This window comes from Microcebus murinus, chromosome 25 (assembly GCF_040939455.1).
Source record: "Microcebus murinus isolate Inina chromosome 25, M.murinus_Inina_mat1.0, whole genome shotgun sequence".
NCBI lineage: Eukaryota > Metazoa > Chordata > Mammalia > Primates > Cheirogaleidae > Microcebus > Microcebus murinus.
The window spans coordinates 728680-749512 of NC_134128.1; the positions used below are offsets into that span (position 1 = coordinate 728680).

General features: G+C 34.9%; 1 protein-coding gene across 4 annotated transcripts in view; it reads left to right on the forward strand.

Annotated features, from left to right (window-relative positions):
• The window catches only part of EPC1 (enhancer of polycomb 1), a 95479-nt gene that overhangs the window by 59038 nt on the left and 15608 nt on the right, over window positions 1-20833 (forward strand). For all 4 annotated transcript variants that reach the window (XM_012783561.2, XM_012783567.2, XM_012783558.3 and 1 more), the window contains exons 3-9: window positions 11805-11950; window positions 12353-12559; window positions 12917-13065; window positions 14988-15147; window positions 19464-19637; window positions 19722-19811; window positions 19894-20042. In XM_012783561.2, the coding sequence (XP_012639015.1) occupies window positions 11805-11950; window positions 12353-12559; window positions 12917-13065; window positions 14988-15147; window positions 19464-19637; window positions 19722-19811; window positions 19894-20042 (1075 nt within the window). The remainder of the gene's footprint in view (window positions 1-11804; window positions 11951-12352; window positions 12560-12916; window positions 13066-14987; window positions 15148-19463; window positions 19638-19721; window positions 19812-19893; window positions 20043-20833) is intronic.

Genomic DNA, 20833 nt, shown 5'->3' on the forward strand with positions numbered 1-20833 from the left:
GGGTCAGATCGGAAATACTGTGAGCTTTGCAGGTCATTCATTCTCTGCCACAACTAGTCAGTTCTGCTGTTGTGGTACAAAAGCAGCTATGGAGAATACAAAACGAATGTAACTATGTTCCAGTAAAACTATTGATGAAAACAGATAGCAGAGCAGAATTGGACCATGAGCCATCTATGTTTCTACTAGTAAAGTGATGGTAATTTTTAAAATTTAGTGTTCTAATTGGGAACTTATTTCACTTAATAATGATGTAAGGATAGAAATGACCCTTTGTTAGCTTTTACATTTGGTGATGAGCAGCTGAAAGCCTGTGCCCAATCTCCAAGTAGTTGGCAATTTAGAAACAAATAGCTAGGCTGGGACAGTGGCTCACGCCTGTAATCCTAGCACTCTAGGAGGCTGAGGCAGGTAGATAGTTTGAGCTCAGGAGTTCAAGACCAGCCTGAGGAAGAGCGAGACCACGTCTGTACTACAAATAGAAAAAATTAGTTGGGCATGATGGTGCATGCCTATAGTCCCAGCTACTTGAGAGGCTGAGGCAGAGGGATCACTTGAGCTCAGGAGTTTGAGGCTGCTGTGAGCTATGATCTTGCCACTGAACTCCAGCCTGAGTGACAGAGCAAGACCTGTCTTGTAGGAAAAAAAATCATTTTACATTTACATTTTACTGATAACCAATGGTCAGAAGAGTCAAAAGGTATTATATTAAAAAAGGATTTGACTCTGGTGATATTGTAATCAAATAATAGTAATAAAATGGCAGGCGAATTGTAGATTATTTGGGAGGAAAATTTTTTAATCAGTACAAATCTGAGGTATCTTATCTTTGGAAAGATGTATACTTTGGAATAGTAGTAAAGACAGTGCAGCTAAAGATCTCTTGCACAATTCCTCCAGCCTCATCCAATGTTAACCTCATGCCCAACGATAGTACAATATTTGTACATGCACATGTGTTTGTGCTTCTGTGCAGTTTTATCACATGGTAGCCTTACATAACCACCACCACAATCAAGATATTCAATTGTGTCATCACTAGAAGACTCCCTCTAGTTAGTTTTATAGCCATACTTATCCCCTCCCTGTCATCCCCTGGCTATCGCTAATCTGTTCTTCATCTGTATAATTATGTTAGTTCACAAATGTTAGGGAATCAGGCAGTATATATCCTTTAAAGGTTGGCTTTTTTTCACTCAATGTCCTTGAGGTTCATCCAGTTCTATATATCAATAGTTCATTCCTCCTTATTTCTGATCAGTATTCCATGATTTGTATATACGAGTTTTTTATCCATTCACCCATTGAAGGACATTTGAGTAGTTTCCAGGTTTTGATTATTACAAATAGAACTGCTATGAACATTCGTGTACAAGTTTTTGTTTGAACATAAGTTTTTATTTCTCTGGGATAAATACGAGTGTAGTTGGTGGATCATCCATTTTTAGTTTGGACAGGAACTGCTACACTATTTATTTCTCTAAGTAGATGCACCATTTTACATTATCACCATCTATGTATATGGGATCCAGTTTCTCCATATCTTCTCCAGCATTTGAGGTTATCACTATTTTTCATTTTAGCCATTCTAATAGGTATGTAGTTATACCTCATTGTAGTTTTAATTTACGTTTTTCGTAAGTGACTAATACGAAACATCTTTTCATATGTTCATTTGCCATCATATATCCTTTTTGGTGAAATGATCCTGTGTGTATTTTGCCCATTTTCTAATGGATTATTTTAATGTTGAGATTTGAGAGTTTTTAAAAATATACTCTGTATATCACATTTTCTTAATTCGCTTGTGAATTGATGGGCACTTAGGCTGATTTCACATCTTTGTAGTTGTGAATTGTGCTGCAATAAACATTCAAGTGCAGATGTCTCTTTGATAAAATGACTTCTTTTCCTTTGGGTAGATACCCAAAGTGGTTGGTGCTGGTTTCTTTGAGGAATCTCCATACTGTTTTCCATAGAGATTGTACTAATTTGCAATCCTACCAACAGTATATAAGCATCCATACCAGCATCCATTAGATGCCAGCATTTATTGTTTTTTTACTTTTTAACAATGGCCATTCTGACAGGGGTATGGTAATATTTCATTGTGATTTTAATTTACATTTCTGGGTGATTAGTGATGTTGAGTATTTCTGCATATGTTTGTTGGCCATTTGTTTATCTTCTTTTGAAAAATTTCTGTCCGTGTCTTTTGCCCACTTTTTAATGGGATTGCTTTTTTCTTGCTGATTTGTTTGAGTTCTTTGTGGATTTTGGATATTAGCCCTTTATGGGATGTATAGTTTGCAAATATTTTCTCCCATTCTGTAGGTTGTCTGCTCTGTTGATTATATCCTTTGCTGTGCAGAAGCCTTTTAATTTAATTAAATCCCATTTATTTGTTTTTGTTGTTGCTGTATTTGCCTTTAGAGTCTTAATCATAAATTCTTTGCCTAGGCTAATGTCTAGGAGGGTTTTCCCTACATTTTCTTCTGGAATTTTTATGGTTTCATGCCTTACACTTAAGTCTTTTATCTATCTTGTTAATGTTTGTATATGGCAAATATTAACATTGTAGGGGTCCTTTTTCATTCTTCATGTGCCATGGAGTACTACTCACCCGTAAAAAGGAATGAAATATGTCTTCTGCAGCAACTTGGATGAAACTAGAGACCATTATCCTAAGTGAAGTATCTCAGGAATGGAAAAACAAACACCACATGTGCTCTCTATTAATTGAGAGCTAATCCATGGGCACACACAAGCACAGAGCGGTTTAAAGGTCACTGGAAGTCAAGAAAGGGGTAAAAAACTACCTGTTGGGCACAGTGAACAACACTATTCAGGTGATGGACACACTAAAAGCCCCAGCTTAAGCATTATAAAACGTGTCTATGTAACAAAAAACATTTGTACCTCCTTAATATTTTGAAATAAAAATATTCTAACACAAAGTCTTTTGTCAGATATGTGATTAGAAACATTTTTCCTGTTTTCCTGTTTTGTAATTTTTAAAAAATCTTTTTAATAGTCTTTCAGAGCAAAAGTTTTTAATTTGGATAACATCCAATTTATCAGTTTTCCTCTTACAGATCATACTTTTAGTGTCAAGTCTCAGAACTCTTTGCCTGATTATAAGCTTCAAAGATTTTTTCTTTGTTCCATTCTAAAAGTTTTACTGTTTTACATTTAAGTCTATGATCTATTTTGAATTAATTTCTATAGAAAGTGTGAGGTTTGAGTCAAGGTGCTCATTTTTTTGCCTCTAGATGTCCAGTTGCTTCTGTGCCCTTTATTGAAAAAGCTTTTTCTCCTCCATTGAATTGCTTTTGCTTCTTGGTCAAAAATTAATTGGGCATATTGGTGTGGATCTGTTTCTGGATTCTCCATTCTATTCCACTGATTTCTGTGTTTATCCCAAGATAGTACCACTGTCTTGAGTATTGCAGCAATATAGTAATTTTTAACATCAGGGAGAATGATTCCACCTACTTTCTTTTTCAAAATTGTTTTGGATATTTTAGGGCCTTTCTGTTTCAATATAAATTTTAGAATAAGCTTGTCTGTGTCTACAAAGAAACGTGCTGATTTTTTGATAGTAATGGCCTTAAACCTACAGATCAGTTTAGGGAGAATTGACACTTTACAACCGTGTTTCCCCGAAAATAAGACAGGGTCTTCTATTTCTTTTTCCTCAAGAAGACACCCTAGGGCTTATTTTCAGGGGTTGTGTTTTTTTTTTGTTTGTTTTTTGTTTTTTGTTTTTTTTTTAAGTACAGTACAACAATCTACATTTATTCAAATATAGTTAAGTCATCTTCTTCTGGAACACCATCATAACTCTCCAAACCCCAGATTCCATCCTGAATTTCTTGCGACTCTATTTCCTATAGAACCATTGGCCCCAATCTCTCATGTCGAGCAATAAAGCTCCCATGGGGCAGATGAGGAGGGCTGCTCGTCTTCTTTACCACTCAGTGACGAAATGCATGGGTTGTGCAGATACGCTTTCATAGCCACGCCCATCACTAGGTCTTATTTTCGGGGTAGGGCTTCTATTGCGCTAATGCTTAGAAATCCTGCTAGGGCTTATTTTATAGGTAGGTCTGATTTTCGGGGAAACACGGTATATGTGAGTCTTCTAGGCCATGAACATGATTTGACACTCCAAGTGTTTAAGTTGTCTTTGATTTCTTTCATTGACACTTTATAATTTTCATCATACAGATCCTGTACATGTTTTGTTAAATTTATAACTGAATGTTTTATTTTCTTTGAAACAGTTGGAAATGGTATTGCATTTTTTATTTTGCTTTCCACTTGTTCATTGTCAGTGTATAGAAATGCAGTTGGATCTTATATCCTGTGGCCTTACTGAAGTTACTTGTTAGTTCTAGGAAGTAATTGTTTGGTTTGTTTCTGAGACAGGGTCTCACTCTGTTATCCAGGCTACAGTGCAGTGGCATCATGATAGCTCACTGCAACATCAAACTCCAGGGCTCAAGGGATCCTTCTTGCCTCAGCCTCCTGAGTAACTAGGACTATAGGTGCACACCATTGCACCTGGCTAATTTTCCTATTTTTTTTGTAGAGACAGGATTTGCCTGTATTTCTCAGCCTGATCTTGAACTCCTGGCCTCAAGTAATCCTCCTGTCGTAACCTCCCAAAGTGCTAAGATTATAGATGTAAGCCAGTGTACCCAGGCAGGGATTTTTCCTAATTCTAGAGGGGAAGAAATTAGTCTTTTACCATTAACTATTATGTTAGCCATAGGTTTTCATGGTTGCTTTTTTGTGAGATTTAGAAAGTTCCCCTGAAGTCCTAGTGCACTAATTTTCAAACAAATTAGAAATCAGGAAAGTTGAAATGAACCAGTTCATTTTTTTAACTAAAATCAAAGCAATGTACTCTTATAAGCAACTTACTAGACCACTTAGCAGTCAGGATTCAGTTTTACCTTTGCAGAAATTAACGCTATAGTTTTTCCTCATTTACTGTAGTATATTGAAAGGTGATACCAATTTTTAAAGAATTAACAGCAATTTTACACAATTTCCTAACATCCTTGCCTTATTCCTAATCCTAGAGTTGAAGAATTTAGTCTTTGACCATTAAGTATTATGTAACCTATAGGTTTTCATGGTTGCTTTTTGTGAGATTTAGAAAGTTCCCCTCTAGTCCTAGTACACTCGGTTTTTATCATGAATGGATGTTTAATTTGGTCAAATGCTTTTTCTACAACAACTGGTATCATGTGAGTTTTCTTCTTTAACCTTTTAATATGGTAGGTTATACTTACTGATTTTCAAACATTAAACCAGCCTTGCATACCTAGACTATATCCCACTTTGCTATGGTATATATATTTTTTCATACATTGTTGGATGAAATTTTGCTAAAATATTATTGAGGATTTTTGCACCTAAGTTCATGAAAGATGTTGGTCAGTAGCCTTCTCTTCTTGTGCTCTGTCTCATTTGATTTGAGTATCCATAATAATGGCATCATAATATGAGTTGGGAATTGTTCCCTCTTCTGTTTTCTGGAAGAAATTGTATAAAATTTATGTTACTTAATTCTTTAAAAATTGATATCACCTTTCAATATACTACAGTAAATGAGGAAAAAATAATTATAGTGTTAATTTCTGCAAAGGTAAAATTGAATCCTGATTGCTAAGTGGTCTAGTAAGTTGCTTATAAAAGAGTACATTGCTTTGATTTTTTTTTTAATTAAAAAAAATGAACTGGTTCTTTCAACTTCCCTGATTTCTAAATTGTAAAACACGTAATGTTATATGAACTTTTCCTCAGAGTTTTGATAATTAATATTCCCTGAAAAAGCCGTATTCAAATATGTTTGGGAATGATTGCATATTATATTCCCCTCCCCACTCCCAGGGTCACAGTGCATATTATTACTGTGTTTAGAGGCTTTGAGAGTCTTATGGTATTACCCAGCATTTTCCAAATGTATTTATTACATGTTATCTTTTAACATTTCATTGGAAAATTTCAACTTCAGCTATTCTTGTCTTCAGCTAACTTAGGAAAGAAGTCATAAATTTCTTCCTTTTATCTCAGAACTATGTAGGGAAAAACCTATATTAAAACCATAATCCTCTTTAGTTCCAGATGGTAGGTGTACCATGAACACTGCTACTTAATGTCTCCTGATCCAAAGGGTCTTAATGTTGTTTCTCTTTTGATTGATTAACTATAAGGCTTTTAGATCACACAGCTAGGACTTTTCTTTTCTAAAACAAAACAGCGCTACCCAGAACAGACAAGAGCCATTCTTTCTCTCCCTTTCCTTTCTACTTGGCTGTCCTGTTAATAATCAAGGAAATCTTTGAGTATTTTTTACATGCATGTATGCGGGGATGTGTGTGTATTTATTTCTAGTTCTTTCCTCTGAAAGGGCAAAGAAGCAAAAATATTCAGTAACAATAAGCATACTTTGTACCTGTTCTCTAATCAATTCCCCTACTAAATGGATCCAGGAATCCTTAGAGAAATGGCTGATACGACTTATTGAAGGGCTGGGGCAGGATAGGTACAAAATGACCCTGGAACATCTTGTTATGCCAGATATTAAGCACTCAAGAAAAGATGGAGGTATGTCACAAAGACACACAGGTTTCCACTGGTTAGTTAATTCTTGGACGGTTTGAGCAACAAAGTAAAGTACAATAATAAATTATAAACCATTGAAAATGTAGGAATTCATAAATTCATACTGATGAATATGTGTAGGGGAAAAGAGCCATACCATGCTTATAGTAGAATGCAAAGAGTTTGAAGGATACACTGTGAAAAGAATACTAGAATTGGAAAATCATTTTTGTAGTTATCATAAATCAAGATTCGATCACACTAGAATCATCAATTTATGCTTGGTATGGGAGGAAATTTTGATAAGGAATAGGATATTTGCATGGTTTCAAGCTCTCCCCACAAATTGCTTATTATTTACCAAAAAAAGGAGAAAAAAACAGTTATACAGTGGAGTAATTGGGCAACATCTTGACTGGTGACCAAAATTATCATCACTTACGAGGAACAGATGAACATTGTGTACCTCCAGATGTGATATTCTGAGAAACACTAAAAAAATTAACTGTGCGATATTCTAGCCAAGAATGCATAATCTAATCTGATAGGGGAAAATCGTGGCATACAAAGTGAGGCATGTATTAATAATAACAAGAATAATAATAGTAATAGAGTCCTGGGGAGGGCAACAGTGTTCTTCAAAAAATATCAGTGTCTTAAAAGACAAAGGTTGTGGAAATGCTCCAGATTAAAGGAGACTAAAGAAACAACAGTTAAAGTAATACCTGATCCTGGAGTGATCCTGTACTGGAGGGAGAAATGTTATAAATTATTGAATCAGCTGACAGAATATAGACAGATTGTTGTATGACTGTAAATTTATGAAGTTGATGACTGTTTACATAAACATTCTATTAGGAAGTACACACTGAAATATTTAGCAGTTAAGAGCCATTACGAATGTAATTCTCTGATGGTTTAGAAAATGAAAAAATAAAGTGTGTGTGCATGCATGTAATGAGAGCGTGCACAAGCTCGAGCACATGTGCAAATTACATGTTAACAGTAGGTGAATCTGGGTAAACAGTATGCAGGTATTCTTTTTACTGTTTTTTATCTTGCAACTCTTGTAAGTTTGGACTTCTAAAAGTTTTTAAATGGATACCTTAAAAAAAAAAAAAAAAAGGTAGAAACTACTTTTTCTTTCCCTCTCAGTACAGATACCCTGTCTTTATGCCCTGATTCTGAAAAGTTACATTTTCTTCTCTTTCCCTGCTTCCACATCGTCCTACAACATATTCTTCTGGTACTTCTTTCTGGCAGATAAAGTCTATAGCATCAGCCACAGAACTTTATGTACAAAGGATGTCATATCTGGGATTTCAAGGTTTTCCAAATCTGGTCTTCCCCATTTATTCTCCCTAACTACATTCTAGAAGTTACTCTGAGCCCTAGCTTTTAAACAAGAGGTTGAAGGATTTCATGATCTAGCTAACCCGGTGACATCTTTGTCTTCTTAGATCTAAGGCAAGGATATCATGTACTTACCACCTTACAGTAAATATCACCATTCAACAGTCTTTTCTGCTGCTCAGAATTTATTATCAAGAGCTTTTCAAGTAGGTACTACAAATCATTCAGAGTTAGTGCTTGTGTTGAAACTGGGCTGAGAAATTTCTCCTCAAGCTTAAATAGTGTACCTTGCTTTCAATCAGGGATATTATGTTCTATTCCTTGTCTGCATTTTCTGCTGTTTCTTGGACTTGAATATCCTTTCCCTATTTGCTTCCTGTATTTTTGAAATGCTATTTGAAATTACAGACATATCCACCTTTGCACACTTAGTTTGAATCACAAATGGCACTTGTTACATAGACATTTGTAAACATTTTGTCTCTGTTACTACACTCTTAAGCACTATGGTTTGGACTGCTCCGTATTTTCGTTTAAAATAATCAGTGTGTGCTGTTGTGTTCTTTTCACTTAAACTTGTTTTATGTAATACTTTTTCCTACATCTGTGTATCACATATAATACTGTATTTTGCTTAACTATACATATTTCTAGGCTTCTTGTCAGAATATTTTAAAAGGATTCAGATTCCATAGTGTGGTTCCCATTATTTAACAATTATTGACTAGCGAGGTCTCATTTTAATTGACAGAACTTAATTAGAAGAGATAACCCATTTGCCTGTTTTTCTTTGGACCCTGTTTTCTACTTAGAACACATTCAATAACATGACTCAGGAAATAGGAAGATACTCCTATTTCTAGGACCATGATAAATATGTTACATCTTTATCAGCTTGGGGTGAGCTGTCAGTTGGAAGCTGCAGGTTCAGCTAAAGCTAAATTACACATTAAGGTTGTTTGCTATGATTTTTTTGGTCAAATGAAATCCTTAAGTAGATTTTTATGTGCTAGCTTTTATTTAGGATTTTAGTATTCTATATCTGAACAAGATTTGGTTCTTCTCATGTTTAAGATTTTCGATGAATTCTCACTGGCTGGAAGAAAAGCCTCTTACAGAGGCAAGAACACTCTGACCCGTAGATCCTTGTTAACTTCAGTGGGAAAGACACTGAGTCTCTGATTCGTAGGATAGGAATCTTCCTTTCTGATCTTCATGCAGTTCCCTGAGATGCTGGCTGTGATGTGTCACTGGTGATATAATATATACTAGAAGCATGTCACATGTATTTTAATGGGAAGTAAGGGATACTCGGAAAGCTTGTTTAGTTTTTATGAATAATTAAGCGTTTTGATTATAATTTGACTTGTGATTTGATCTAAAGAAAATAAATACATTTTAATATAATAGAGGATGCCAGAGTATAATGTATAAATGAGATTCATAAAATAGAACCTTAAGGCACAGCATTGCTGCTTTGGTCCCTATCAGTTTGACTTTCTGGATTAGCTGGGTCAGCATTCTTTTAATAGAATTTACTGTGATAACGGACGTGTTCTGTAATTTGTGCCATCGGGTACAGCACTAGCCACAAGCCACATGAAGCTGGGTAGCACTTGAAGTGTAACTAATACAACCTGAGGAACTGAATTTAAAATTTTATTTACTTAATATAAATTTAATTTGCTATATATAACTAGTGATTGATTACCATATTGGACAACACAGATCTGCATTATTTTGGTTAGGGACAAAAATATCTTTTAATCTAGCAGAGTCTTAATCAACTTCACTATCTGCAAAAGCCTGTTTACATAGTAACGACAAAATGAGATCGTGGAAAAACTTTGGAGGGCCTATGTTTGCAAGTAACATTGGTACAAAGGTGTTAACATTTTTTATAGAGTCAGTTTTTATAGAGATTTTTATGTGAGTCTGAATATTTGCTTTAATTAGGAATGTTATACAAGTGATACATTGTCAAAATGGAAAATAAAACAGTAAAATAATACATTCACTTCTACAGATATTTTTTCGATTCCTCCAGACCAGATACTGTATTATGCTCGAAGCAGTGGTGGTAGATATTTGACAGCCAAATAGTCCTCTCTGGTTTGGGGTTTTTTCGCATTTTAGTAGATAGATGTAACATTAGAATGCTTTTCAGTAGAGTGCTAGCAGAAATGGCATAGGAGGTGAAACATGTTTCTCTCTCTCTCTTAGAAGCACAAAAATAAGACACATGTTTCCCCTCAAGGAGTTCAATCACATTCTAATAGGGAGCTATGCTTAACAAGTAGATTATAAAGTATGTGCAGAAAATAGTACAAAAGAAAGGAAGTGACCTAGAGCAGGATTTTTAACCTTGGAGCCACAGCTTTTGGGGGTCATATTTGAATTACCTATAATTTATACAAAACATTGTATGTTTACTACATAATTTTTTTCTGGGGAGTAGATTCACAGCTTCTAAAAAAGATAAAAATGGTTAAAGAACCACTATTGGGTAGGAGACAGTCAAGAAAGGATTCTAAAAGAGTGGTATCAGGTTGGGTGTTAAAAAGATTAAATAGACATTTGCCTATTTGATGGGCAAACAAAATAGCTAATGTAAAGGCCTGAAGTCATGAAATAGCATGCTGTGTGACATATATGAAATTTGATATTACTAGATCATAAGGTACTGATGACACTGGAGACTAGGAAAAAAGGGCAGTCAGCTATTGTAAGGATTTGGACTCTAAGGTTAGTAGAAGGAATTAAGTAAATAAAAGATGTGAGACAAGTTTTGATATCAAGCTATTTAATATTTTCCTTATATTTATATCAACCTAGCTTAATTTGGGTAAGTAATTGTATGACATTTGATAATACAGTATAGAGCAGTGGTTCTTGACAACATATCTAAGAAATAAACCTCATATTTCCATCACCATGACAATGATTTTCATGAGGGAACAAACCTCCTTGGCAGGAAATGTACTCACTGAACAATAGCTATTTAACAAGTCAAGTAACCCTAATCTGAAATGCTCAGAAATTTGATTGAGCACCAGCATGATGCCACAGGTGGAAAATTCCACACCCGACCTTGTGATGGGTCTCACTTTGTTTCATGCACACAATTATTAAAAATATCATATAAAATTACCTTCAGGCTATGTGTATAAAGTATATATGAAACAAATTAATTTCGTGTTTAGATGTGGGTCCTATCTCAAGATGTCTCATTATATGGATGCAAATGTTCCAAAATCTGAAACATTTCTGATCCCAAACATTTTGGATAAGGGATACTCGACCTGTACTGTTATTTGGTTGTGGTTTCAAACACTTAAGCTTTAAATACCACTCCCTGAGCTTTGGGTCAAGTAGCTAAATAATCTATAAAATAGGACTTAAACATTCTAGAAAAAAATCATACTTAAAGACCGTATTCTTTTATATTATGTCAAACTATATGAAATTACTGATATGTGGTGACTTTTGAGCTACAGAAATGGCACTGTCACATGTTTCAGCCCCATACATTCAGTGATCTCTTTATTTATGTTCTTAATAATGGGCTTCTAGTTGATTTGCTAAAAGGAGGGGCAGAGGAGGTCACATTTGTTTCTTTAATCACTTATATCTATTAATATGTTCATAGTAAAGATAATCTCCTTTCTTTAAATGTGGAAGATATATGTATGACTTTAGATTATTTGTGGCTCTGAAAACAAAATCTTTATTTATTTAGAAAATATAAGGTCTTGTTTTTATCCAGACATCTGTGAGAGGTTTTTGTCAGTGACTTCACATAGTAAATGATTGCTTGTGGTTCCTTCTGTCAGCTTTTAGTTTGGATGCTGAACAGCCTGATTATGATTTGGATTCTGAAGATGAAGTATTTGTGAATAAACTGAAAAAGAAAATGGAAATCTGCCCATTGCAATTTGAGGAGATGATTGACCGTCTAGAAAAAGGCAGTGGTCAGCAGGTACAACTTCATTTATATATAAGTGTGTATGTGCATATTCTATGTAGATATCTGCATTATATGGAAGCAGTATAATATGGGATGGTAAGGTAAGCAAGCAGGCTTTGGAATTAAAAAGCACGGATTCAAATCTCATCTCTTCCTGTTAACTAACTTGTGTAATCTTGGACAATATGTTTAAATTTTCTTGTACCTAAATTTCCCCAGAATTGTTGTAAAAATTAAATAAAATAATGTATATAAAATACCTAGGTCAGTGACTGACATGTATAAGGTATTGCACATAAGTTTGCTATTCGTTATATGCTGTTGTAATTTTGACTGTCATTTAAATCTAAAAGTAAATACTTTTGAACCTTACATATTTATTATATGAAAATGACATAATGGTTTTACATTTAGCCAGTCAGCCTGCAAGAAGCCAAACTACTGCTAAAAGAAGATGATGAATTAATTAGAGAAGTTTATGAGTACTGGATTAAAAAGAGAAAAAACTGTCGAGGGCCATCTCTTATCCCATCAGTAAAACAAGAAAAGCGAGATGGTTCCAGCACAAATGATCCTTACGTGGCTTTTAGAAGACGTACTGAAAAAATGCAGACTCGAAAAGTAAGTGAATTTGAGGATTTTGGTAGTATTTTTAATATAAGAAATATTATTTATAGTCATGTATATCTTAATACTGTTTAATTTGTGCTTTAATATGACATTCTATACAATTATAATTAAAAATATTAGTGTAAAATAAATCAACCTTAAGATTTATTATGGAGCAGTTAATGATATATTTCTATGTTAATACATTTAAAAATTATATACAAAATTGATTTCCTGGTGATCCATGCTCCCTTTGTATCTTTAAATTCTGATTTAACCCTTCAAATATATAATTTTTATGTATCAATAACTATGCTCACAGTGCCACCAGTTAGAAGTATTTGATGTTAACCAACTTCATGTTTGCAGAATCGCAAAAATGATGAAGCCTCTTATGAAAAAATGCTTAAGCTGCGTCGAGATCTAAGTCGAGCTGTTACTATTCTAGAGATGATAAAAAGACGAGAAAAGAGTAAAAGGGAGCTATTGCACTTAACACTGGAAATTATGGAAAAGAGGTAAGGTATATTTAAATAGCGTTAGGAAATATAGTACCATTAATGTTTTGTATATTGAGTTGATTTCTTTCCTATGCAATTATCTGTAAATGTAGAAATGTAGAAATATCTTCTCTTTTTTTTTTTTTTTTTTTTTTTTTTTTTTTTTTTTTTTTTTTTTTTTTTTTTTTTGAGACAGAGTCTCGCTTTGTTGTCCAGGCTAGAGTGAGTGCCGTGGCGTCAGCCTGGCTCACAGCAACCTCAAACTCCTGGGCTCCAGCGATCCTTCTGCCTCAGCCTCCCAAGTAGCTGGGACTACAGGCATGCGCCACCATGCCCGGCTAATTTTTTATATACATATCAGTTGGCCAATTAATTTCTTTCTATTTATAGTAGAGACGGGGTCTCGCTCTTGCTCAGGCTGGTTTTGAACTCCTGACCTTGAGCAATCCGCCCGCCTCGGCCTCCCAGAGAGCTAGGATTACAGGCGTGAGCCACCGCGCCCGGCCGAAATATCTTCTCTTAATAACAGAGACTGTTTAAATGTATGGTGTGATGCTATACTTCGTATAATTTTACATGTGTTCCTCTGTTTATTTTCTTTAAAAATGACTGGGTTCACTAAAGTTAAACTATACCGAGTATTTCCATTTCAAAATCTTTTTTATTTTTTAGTCCTTCTGTTGTATGCAGGACTGTGAAAAAGAAAACGTATTCTAAAATTTATTTTATTTACTTGATAATACTGATTCTTTTTCAATATATTTATAATTTAAAATACTGGGTTTTTAAGTAGAAAAGTATAAAGAAGGAAGAGAAAAGGCCCATAAATATTAACACTCAACCGTTTGGCAAGGTGCACAATGAAAATTTCAAGCCACCTGCCCTGTTTCTCAGTCCCTATCCCCACAGAAAACCATTATTAAATTTCTTGTGATTCCTTTTAGAAAAATAAGAAAATTACACAGGCTAAATTATCTAGCCTTGGGGGAAAAAATAAAAAGAAGTGAAAAAAAAAATTGCACAGGCAATTCTAATTAGCAGAAAGTTCCTCAGCACCATTTTAGGTATTAGTTTCAACTCCACCAAATCTTTCACCAAAATTGCTAAGTTAAAATTCCAACCTTTGGCAAGAGTGAGACCCCATCTCTACTAAAAATAGAAAGAAATTAGCTGGACAACTAAAAATACATAGAAAAAATTACCCGGGCATGGTGGCACATGCCTATAGTCCCAGCTACTCGGGAGGCTAAGGCAGTAGGATTGCTTGAGCCCAGGAGTTTGAGGTTGCTGTGAGCTAGGCTGACACCACAGCACTCTAGCCCAGGCAACAGAGTGAGACTCTGTCTCAAAAAAAAAAATTTCAACCTTTGGTTTTGTTTTCCACAGTCATCTATGTATGTGCCAAGATAATCCAAACAAGTAGAAGAAAGAAATAAAAGGAATTATGTACTCTTTAATTTTAGTAGACATTTAGCCAATAGTCATGGTTTAACTGTAATCTTGCCTTAGGTCTCACTGATGTTTATAATCATACCCTAGTAAGTTATTAATGGTCATATAAGGAAAAGTACTCACAAAGCTAACTTTTTAAACTTTCTTCTTTTTCCAGCTTTGTAGGTATAATTGACAAGTAAAAATTATATATTTTATATGTTGATCAAAGAATATAAACTTACAGTTAAGAAACGAGTAAGTTCTGGAGACCTAATGTACAGCATGGTTAATAAAAGTGCATTGTATACTTAAAATTTGCTGAAAGAGTATATCTTAAGTAATCTCATCTCACACACACACAGAGGGTAACTGTGAGGTGATGGATATATTAATTAGCTTGATTGTGGTAATCATTTCATAATATATGTATGTCAAAACAGCACATTATATACATTGAATATATATAATTTTAATCTTTTTTTTTTTTTTTTTTTTTACAATTGTAGGTATAATTTGGGTGACTACAATGGAGAGATCATGTCTGAGGTTATGGCACAGAGACAACCAGTGAAACCTACGTACGCCATCCCCATCATCCCTATTGCTAATAGCAGTCAGTTTAAACATCAGGAAACAATGGATGTGAAGGATTTCAAAGTTAATAAGGTGATTAAAGTTTTCGTGATAATAGAGTAAGCGTAAAAAAGAAAAATACATATAAACCCTACTATGAAGTATGCTGTAAGACTTTCATGATTATGTCATATTATGAAGAAAAGCAGAAATTTATAATTAAAATTTTATTTTTGTTTCTATTATGTTCTTATAAAGGGAAGATTTTATTACTGTAATAAAAGGAATATTTTACTAGTTATAGATTATGATTGAAATAATTCATACAGAATATGGAGGTTTAGGGAGAAGGACATAAAATCCCTCCTCATAGAATGAATATATCTCATCTTTTGTGGACACATCAATGTGTAAGAAGTAACAGGTATCTCTTTTTAGTAGTTTGTAATATAGACAATTGTTCAGAAATGGAAATACTTGGCAAATTAGTACTTTATCAAATACTTCATAACTTGTAAAGAATAAAATTGCTAAGGAGAAATAAAATTAGTGAAGGGAAATAAAGCAGTGAATTAAGTAGCACCTTCATGGGAAGTGTGCATCTGTGGAAAAAGTAAGTTATGTAATTTTTGTGTGAAATTCTTCATGAAACTTAAAACTCACCATATTCACCATATGGGTTCAGTTTGGGGAGTGGGTGAGTCTACCATCAGTTTTATCTCCCATGTTGTTTAATATCATGTTTCTGCAATTTTTTTATTATTGTGAAACAGACCTTCAAACCTGAATGTACAATTTGGCATACCAGTTACCAGTTAGAGTGATGATTGCCCCAGCCTGGAATTTTTATTTTCATTTATTTTTTGTCATATTGAGCAGTGCCAGAGACTATTTTGTGAGAATACATAGACATTTTGATTAAAAAAATAGTGGTGGAAGGGTGGGTAGGAGAATAAAGAATTATTCTCTTGGATAATCTAGAAAGTTAAGGGTATGCTGCAAAATATTTCCTATATTTAAAAAGTACATAATTTATTTGAATTTTGTATTTGTACATATTTATTAGTCCTAACTATATTTTTAAAATTTAATAGAATTTTCCCACTTTTAGGATTTTAACTCTGTGGTACCCTTGTCTGACTTTGTAAACTACTTCAGTATTATCTTTCAGATTTTTTATTTTAAGATTAAATTCTTTTAATTGGCCTATTCTATACTTTCTTCTATATGTGCCAGAAGTGCGAGCCCTCACACTTGAAAGTGATTTACTTTAAATTATTCTAAATTAAGACAATTATTAATGGGGCTTCTGTTATATTGATACTTTTTATTATAGTTTAAGTAATTGGATCCCAGAGTTTATTGAATAAGATGAAGCTTTTGAATTATACTTGTAAGAAAAGTAGTAGATAATAACACACTACAGTACTATTCTAGCTGACCATTAGTATTAACTCTTAAATAATATTTTGCACTGCTATAGCAAGCTTTTGATTCAAGTTTGTCCTGTCAGTACAGCAGAAGAAATTGTAGAGCAATGCCTTATATTGGGTTATTAAGTATGAAATGTCCAATTTCCTTAATAAGTCAGACAGTTGATATCTCTGACATTTCACTTTGACACTTCTTGTTTTATTTTTATCGTGAAGGTACATCCTCATTCTTTCAAATGCATGGTTTGGCTTGTGATTATTTTTCAAATTTTTTAGAGCAATTTTTGTGAAACCATGGATAAGTCAAAAATTCATCTTATTTTCAAATATGAGTTCCATTATGGAACAAATGCTGTGCAGACAGCTTGAAATATCTATGAAGTGTTTGGGAAGGATGTGGCTAATGAACACATAGTACATCAATGGTTTGACAGGTTCTGTTCTGGTGATTTTAATCTTGAAAAAGCTACATGGGCAACCTGAGAGCACGGTGGATAATGATGAGCTGAAAGCTGTAGTGGAAGCGAATCCATCTCAACCTATGTGTGAATTAGCAGCAAGGTTTGACATCACTATTCCAACAATATTGGATCATTTGAAACAAATGGGCAAGGTAAAGAAACTGAATAGGTGGGTGGGTACCGCATGAATTAAATGAGTGTCAGAAGAGAGATTGTCTTGAAGCTTGCGTTTCTTCGCTGTCACGACATAAAGACGAACCATTTCTAGACGGTATTGTCGCGTGTGATGAAAAATGGATTCTTTTTGACAGTCAAGAGTGTTCAGCACAATGGTTGGATAAAGATGAAGTGCCGAAACAGTCTGAAACTAAACATTCATCAAAAAAAGCTAATGGGGCCGGGTGCAGTGGCTCACGCCTGTAATCCTAACACTCTGGGAGGCCGAGGCGGGAGGATCACTCAAGGTCAGGAGTTCAAGACCAGTCTGAGCAAGAGCAAGACCCTATCTCTACTAAAAATAGAAAGAAATTAGCTGGACAACTAGAAATATATAGAAAAAATTAGCCAGGCATTGTGGCACATGGCCTGTGGTCCCAGCTACTCAGGAGGCTAAGGCAGGCGGATCCCTTGAGCCCAGGAGTTTGAGGTTGCTGTGAGCTAATAAGCTAATGCCGCAGCACTCACTCTAGCCCAGGCAACAAAGCAAGACTCTGTCTCAAAAAAAAAGCTAATGGTGTCTGGTGGTCCAGTGCTGGTATTGTCCACTAGAGTTTCATGAGACCCAGTCAGTTGATTACAGCGGATGTCTACTGCAACCAGTTGGATGAAATGATGTGGATGCTTGTGATTAAGCAGCTGAGATTGGTCACTAGAGACAGGCCAATCTCCTTGCAAGACAACACTTCAACCATGTGTCGCACAAACAACACTTCTCAAACAACAGCAGCTGGACTTGGAAACACTCTGCCATCCACCACATTCACCAGACCTTGCACCAACTGACTACCACTTCTTCCAGGCTTTGGATCATTTGTAAGGAAAACTATTCAATTCTCAACAAGCTGTGGAAAATGCCTTTCATGATTTCATCACACTCACTCTCCAGACTTTTTTGCTGCAGGCATAAACAAGCTACCTTTAAGATAGCAAGACTTGTTGACAGTTTAGGTGCATACTTTGATTAATTGTACTGCTTCTTGTATGAGATATAATAAACTAAACTTTTGATTTGAAATTGGACATTTTGTATTTAATAGTTAACTTCTCCGGCCGGGCGCGGTGGCTCACGCCTGTAATCCTAGCTCTCTGGGAGGCTGAGACGGGCGGATTGTTCAAGGTCAGGAGTTCGAAACCAGCCTGAGCAAGAGTGAGACCTCGTCTCTACTATAAATAGAAAGAAATTAATTGGCCAACTAATATATATAGAAAAAAAAAACAAAAAATTAGCCGGGCATGGTGGCGCATGCCTGTAGTCCCAGCTACTCGGGAGGCTGAGGCAGGAGGATCGCTTGAGCCCAGGGAGTTTGAGGTTGCTGTGAGCTAGGCTGACGCCACGGCACTCACTCTAGCCTAGGCAACAAGTGAGACTCTGTCTCAAAAAAAAAAAAAAAAAAAAAAAAAAAAAAATAGTTAACTTCTCCTAAAAAACTATGCCATGAACTATATACAACTTAACATAAATATGTAGTATATTTAAATAACCATGATACTTGCCATGATCTTTTTCTTCCCAGCAAATATAATTTTTATCTGTTCTTCCTTACCTATTATTGCCTGCATATCAAATCCATACTGTTAACCTTTGCTGTCGTCAGCAATACATATTCTAATACGTGCTGTGTTCCATCAACTCAGTCTCTCCTGCCTTTGTGTTTTATCCCTGTGTTTCCCCTATTTAGTGATTTCATATCTTTATCCTCTAAAGCTGCTCACAATTCACCACTCCAAAAGCCTTCATTGTTCAACTAGCAAATCCTTACAGCTCTGTATTGCTATAACCCCTCAGCATTATGGCTTTATTTTCCACTATGTTAACAGTTATCTGTAGTTTGCTTTGTATGTATATAAGATTGTTTTCATTATTATTGTCCTTATATTGATTTGTTATTTCTTGAGAGTAAGTATGAGACATCGCTTTTTAAAAATTTTCTCCTAGAATTTTCATGGGAAATTAAGAAAAAGTAGATAAGCCAGTGGTAAATACTAATTGTAGTTATAGGACTTCAGAAGCTAGAGAACTTACATTCTCTCCTTTTGCTTGAATGGAAACAAGATAGTTTTATAGGATAATGTTTAGATTGTAGGACGTATTCATGCTTTCACAGGCCATCTGCGAGGCCAGCTTTTCTAAGACTTTACAATAGAAGGTGGCCAAACATTAAGACTCTGGTGTCTTTAATGAGTATGAATGCCTTCGTTATAGCAATAAACTTGTTTTTTAAATTTAAAAAAAAAACAAACTGCAAGTTTGTTGAACATGGTTTCTGGTGAATAATTAATTCACATTTTGTTGCAGCAAGATAAAGCCGATCTTATCCGACCGAAACGGAAATATGAAAAGAAGCCCAAAGTCTTACCGTCGTCTGCTGCTACCCCCCAACAGACGAGTCCTGCTGCACTGCCAGTCTTCAATTCTAAAGATTTGAATCAGTATGACTTTCCCAGCTCAGACGAAGAACCTCTCTCCCAGGTAAAACTAAGAATTTCTCTACGAATATAGGGGAGGAATGTAGGAAGTCACATATTTGACCTACTTTATTTATTTTACTTAAAGGTTTTGTCTGGCTCTTCAGAAGCTGAGGAAGAGAATGATCCTGATGGTCCTTTTGCTTTCCGTAGGAAAGCAGGCTGTCAGTACTATGCTGTAAGTGTCAGACTCTCTTTTTAAATAAAAACTGTTTACCTCTAATTGGCAAAATAAAATAATATGGATTTTTTTTTTCAAGCCTCACTTAGACCAAACTGGCAACTGGCCTTGGACAAGTCCTGAAGATGGAGGATTAGGGGATGTGCGTTATAGATACTGCTTAACTACTCTCACCGTACCCCAAAGGTGTGTTGGATTTGCACGACGACGGGTTGGGCGTGGTGGAAGGTAAGATATTTCCGTATTCCTTCCTAGTATAGGGATATTTTGGGTAATCAAATCTAAAGTTTAAAGCCAGATAATCTTTTCAAACAGCTCATTAGCTCCTGTTTGCTGTTCTTACCTGATTTGTTGACTAAAATAGTTTTGCCACTTTGCTACCTGGTTCTTACACAATCATAGCTTTTAATGCCTAACTAATGGGTCCCCTAATGGATTGAAAACCTTTTCTCCCCAAGATTGAAAACCTCAGATAAATTATCAAGAGATAGAGAATTCTGAGAAAAGGCAACAGATGAAAACAACTGTAGTTCATGATTGCACACGTTGTATTATGTTAAAGAAACTACAAAAAGGTATTTTAAGAATTCTGACATACTGGGAAAGGAGATAAAATGTACTCAGAATTGTCACCTTAACTAACATAATGGATAGCTTAGCTCATCAATGAAAGGGATCTGTGCAGGACCTATCCTGGCATCCCAGCCTGTCAGGATCTAATTGTCCTTCCTTTCTTTAAACCTGATAGGACTCCTCTATACTCCGTATGCCTTTGTGTGAGAAGTTGTTTGTATGGAGGGAGCAAAGGAATTATAGAACATAGACACAAAGAAAAGGAAAGACATTAATGTATAAATATAGAAAAAAATCAAAAGGCAAAACAGAAAATGGTATCCAGGTGCTTTCAGAAAGAAACCCGAGAGTATAATTTATAATAAATTAATAGATTATATATAGGTTTCTTTCATTTTTAGTTTTTAATTTTAGGTTTTAATCTCTTAAATGTTAGTTTAGAATTA